Source organism: Ptychodera flava, chromosome 6, assembly GCF_041260155.1.
Source record: "Ptychodera flava strain L36383 chromosome 6, AS_Pfla_20210202, whole genome shotgun sequence".
NCBI lineage: Eukaryota > Metazoa > Hemichordata > Enteropneusta > Ptychoderidae > Ptychodera > Ptychodera flava.
In genome coordinates this window covers 28,867,748-28,872,289 of record NC_091933.1, presented here as the reverse complement: position 1 = coordinate 28,872,289, position 4,542 = coordinate 28,867,748, and the positions used below count along the sequence as shown (strand labels likewise).

Genomic DNA, 4,542 nt, shown 5'->3' with positions numbered 1-4,542 from the left:
CTGGAGGAGGAAAGGGAATTCTGGTAGAAGAGATATTGTTTCGTTAAGAATCATGGCCTAGTCCGTCCTTCTGTTAACAGGCGCTGATCAAAATGAAAGTACGTGATGGGATGTCTCAAAACCGTCGCAGCAGTCCGTCGACAGTCATAACTCCGATGTAACATTACGTTCCATGGCAGTCTGGTTTTGTAATGCGAGGCCCTTCCCGTCAAATCCGTGTCTCTGTATCGGCTCCGATTGATCAGGGTGGCATGGCAGTGAAATACCTTGACTTGCGTTTCATGGGCGAAAGCGGTAATTTTCAAGGGAGGAAGAGACGTTATGATTAGCCTTCAAATTCCCTTCCAAGTTTTAATTTTGTTCAAAACGCCCTTGAATAGGTGTAAAAACGCCTCTGCTTGCAAAATCTCGAGTTCAACTGGCTGGCTAGCTGGCAGGTTGACTCCGGCAGTGATAAAGTAAGATTTTAAGGTATGTCAATCTCAGTTCATTTCAGAGTTATCTTAATTGAGTACAATTGGAGAAGATTTCCAATTACTCGACAAAGTCCATATACATGTGTGTTACGTTGATTCTGTGAAATAAGATATCACACAGAAACAGCGGCAAGGTGTGACGTGTTCCTGGCGCACAGACGATGTGTTGAACAATCGAGATATTTCATCAAACAAAACTGTTTCAAGTCGCTTTAATGTGTCACGATGACACGTTCATTGGACTTTCTCAGCAACGAAGACTAAACATTCTGAGTCGGCTTTTTTGTTATCCTGGAACAGGTAGCAAGATGGATAATGGCAATGCAATCAAGGGAAATGTAGAGGCCAGTCGACTCAGAACCTCTAGGAGGCGCTCACCTTATGTCCCTGAAGGCACGTCAAAATATTGAATTAAATGCCTGAATTTACGTTTTCAAATAATTAATCTCATAATGCAATGTTGTGATATCGAATTTATGGACGGCTTCTTTTACGATCCCCGAAGGAAAATGTCTCATTTGGGAGCGGATCCGTAATTGTGATCTTGGCTGTCGAGTTCGTACAGAGAATATAGATAAACAATCCACGTTGCAGTACTTCCAGTATAGGGAAGCAGTGTTGATGGTAGCGCCGAGAAGCATTAACTGTTTCCATGGGTTATAACCGACTTTCTTTGAAGTAGGAAAAATACACCTTTATGTTAGCGACATGTTTTCATGATTACAAAATCCAATTAATCTGATTACGGTTGAAAACATATCTGCTGATTAAAAGACATCGGTTGAGGGAATGCGTTCATTCCAGAAATTGTTCGATAATCCGAGCACATACAATAGACGACAGCACAAAGGCTAGGCGAGCAAAATATTAAAGGAGCTCATCTTAAATTACATGCCTATACGTCTAGGCAAAATCCACACTAAGGCAAAATCCTCAAGCAGGTTTAGCAGTTTAAGACCCGATGGATGGAAGTTTATCTTCAAATACGTGACACCACAAGTCGTCTTATTTTGATCTGGTGTTATCCGTCTTACATTTCGATAATTTATCTAGCCATGATTGTGTCTTCTAATTCTGCTACAGGTCGGAATTTCAGCAAAGGGAAAACGAAGAAAGAGAGAAAAAGATACGCAGTTTTCATTCCGTGACGGTGTTTGCATCGCTTTAAAATATTCTTAAAGTAATCAATGGTAGTGATATTACCTGCCTGATAACTGACATCAATTAAAATATTTGTTGTCTTCCTCTTTAAGTTCATACTGATACCGTGACATCATCATTATCATCATCAGTATAATTATCATCATTGTCATCATCATTATTATATTTGTCCTTAGGACAAAAATAAATAAAGAGAAAACAGCAAACCATACAAAACAACAAAGACACACAACACCAAACTACACAAACAGACAGAAAATGGAAATCGCATTCCTGTAAAACTCTTAAACTTAAAAACGTTGTCACCTCTGACATTGCGATCCACAAGTGATAGTCATTAGTGAAATTCTTAAAAGTCTCTTGTCATTACATTGGAAACTGGGAATAAGATTATTAGACTATATAGACCTACACTGATTTTCTTCCCCAAAAAACGGAAAAATTGACTTCATTTTCAACAAATCAAGGTAGATGAAATACAAATATTTCGTACGTTCACATCATGTACGTTTGTTGATTCACTCCGATTCCCCTGTTTCGTTGATCTTGCTTACGCTGTCGAATACGAACATAACAGTTGAAGCTCCTCCCCTCGTAGATAATGAGTGACAGCCCAAAGGCGATATATCTACGACAGTGCAGGTAGCAACTGCAGTTTTCACGTGGAACTCTCTGCTTGCCGGTTGTCCTGACGTCACAGTTCCTGGAAAGATGTGGCCACGCATCCATAAATATAGGAGACGATCCCTACTGAACAGATAACAGTGCCTGGCTTCTTCGATATAAAGTCGACAGGATGAAGATAAACCTTACCAACTGGTTTGTTCACAACAACACGTTGCTCATTTTCAGACAGGGTAACTTTGATGCGATCTGGAACACAACTCGAGAACTCGACCAGCGTATCTTCACTAATCAGTCCACTGAAACTCCCGCAGTCGATGGACCCCTCTACGGACCCGTGGCCTTTATCACTCTGGCCGTTGTACTGACCACAATCGCCCTTGTAACTACCGTTTCCAACCTACTGATAATCGTTGCCTTCATGTGGAACAAGAAACTCAGAAAGCTGACCAATTACTTTTACGTGAGCCTTGCCTTTTCCGACTTCATCGCCGGTTTGTTCGACATGGCACCGGGTATCTGGGAAGCGCTGATGGGCTACGAAAATTGGAGGTTTGGGAAAATTGCCTGCATTACGTGGCTCGTGGTGGACTACTGGATCTACACGGCATCTACGTACACCATGCTGGCCATCTGCATCGACCGTTACATGGCCATCCTGCACGGCCTTCGTTACCGCAGAAAGAGAACGCACGGGTTAGTCATGACGATGATTGTGTCATGTTGGTTGCTGGCCTTCCTAACTGAGGTCCCCGGCATCGTTTTCTGGGAATACTGGATGGGCGAAAGCATTATCGATTATTCTTACTACTGCGATGTGGAGTGGTCGAAAAACGAAACATACGCGATGGTGAATACCTTATTAACGATGTTATTACCTTTCGTCTTTATCCTTTTCCTATCGTTCGCTATCTGGATTGTGCTACGACGCAGAGCTCGGTTTCTTCGTGGGGAGAGTGGGTCCGTGAGTCTGACGACGTCTGTTGCGAGAAATAAATTTCAAGGCAAAAGCAAGGACAAGGATAACAAACTGCGAAGTGAAAGTGAAGTTTTTGTCTCAACCATATCTGGAAGCGAAAGATCCCTGAAATGCCTTGATGAGGCCGACCCGACAAAGCATAAGCCGACCGGCTCAGCTACCATCGCCTTGTATCATGACGACGACATAGGCCGTGCGGAGAATTATATCGACGTCGCCGCACAAACCGATCTTTCGTTCAATGAGTTCAGGTGGAAGATGACTGGAGATATCTATTGTGACTTAATAGCGACCTGCGATAAATCGGTGTGGACTAAAGACATAGATGACGAAGGTCTCATCGAGAACAGGCACGAAGGCAGCGATGCCAATGCGCCGGAACAGGGTGTTGACAATCCGGCATTCGCCATCGACGCACGCAAACATGCTGATAGCACCAGGGATGACGGGAAACAAAACAAGGAAGATTGCTCCAAGGGTAATCAAATGAAACGTGGTGACGTTTCCATGAAACACACCGTAGACAAACATAGATCTTCCAAAGATGGTAAAGGAAGCGGCTTTCTCGCAAGCAGCGACGTGTCAGACACCAGAACTGCGAGCAGCGAACTCGGTTACCAACAACGTAAGAGGGCGGTAACACGCAAACTTGACAGCGGGGAAGGTAACCTGCGAAGATTAAACACCAGCAGTTCAACGAATTTCAATCGGTTAGCCGGTGACCGGCGAGCAGTCATGTCATTTGGGATTCTCATGGGCACTTTCCTCGTCCTGTGGACACCGTGGTTTGTCATCGCTGTCATAGAGTCGGTCTGCTCGGAAACGTGTGTCATGGGCGACGAGGTTTATTATCTGTCCGCCTGGCTTATTTACTTGAATTCCATGATCAATCCGTTTATTTATGTCTTCAGAGATGCAGAGTTTAAGCATTCCGTCTGTGAAATTCTTCAATGTCTCTGCTGCCGAAGTGGTCACCCCAAGCAGGTCCCCAGATTGTCTTATCGTTCACGCGACAAAAAGTGAGGCTGTATACCTGACGGTTTCGCATGCACGAATCTATCTGGGAAGTGCACAGCATCTCATCCTGTTTCCAAAAAGTAATTCAAACTGTGTTACGTATCTAGCTCAAAACGTTTTTTCAGGCCGTAAAAGCGAAAACCTCAGACTGTTTGCGCTTCAAAGCTTCAAAAGTCACGGGCAGCTATCAGCTATTTTTGAGAAATGATGATGATCACGTTCATCATTACCATAGTCACGGTCATGATCATCATAATCATCATCACTATCATTATCATCATCATT

The 4,542-nt window shown here is 43.5% G+C and overlaps 1 protein-coding gene across 1 annotated transcript; it reads left to right on the top strand.

Annotated features, from left to right (window-relative positions):
• The first annotated feature begins 2,433 nt into the window (after positions 1-2,433).
• Positions 2,434-4,263, top strand: LOC139134425 (muscarinic acetylcholine receptor M2-like). The gene has a single exon (XM_070701287.1). The coding sequence runs from the start codon at positions 2,434-2,436 to the stop codon at positions 4,261-4,263; it is 1,830 nt and encodes a 609-aa protein (XP_070557388.1).
• Positions 4,264-4,542: the final 279 nt, after the last annotated feature.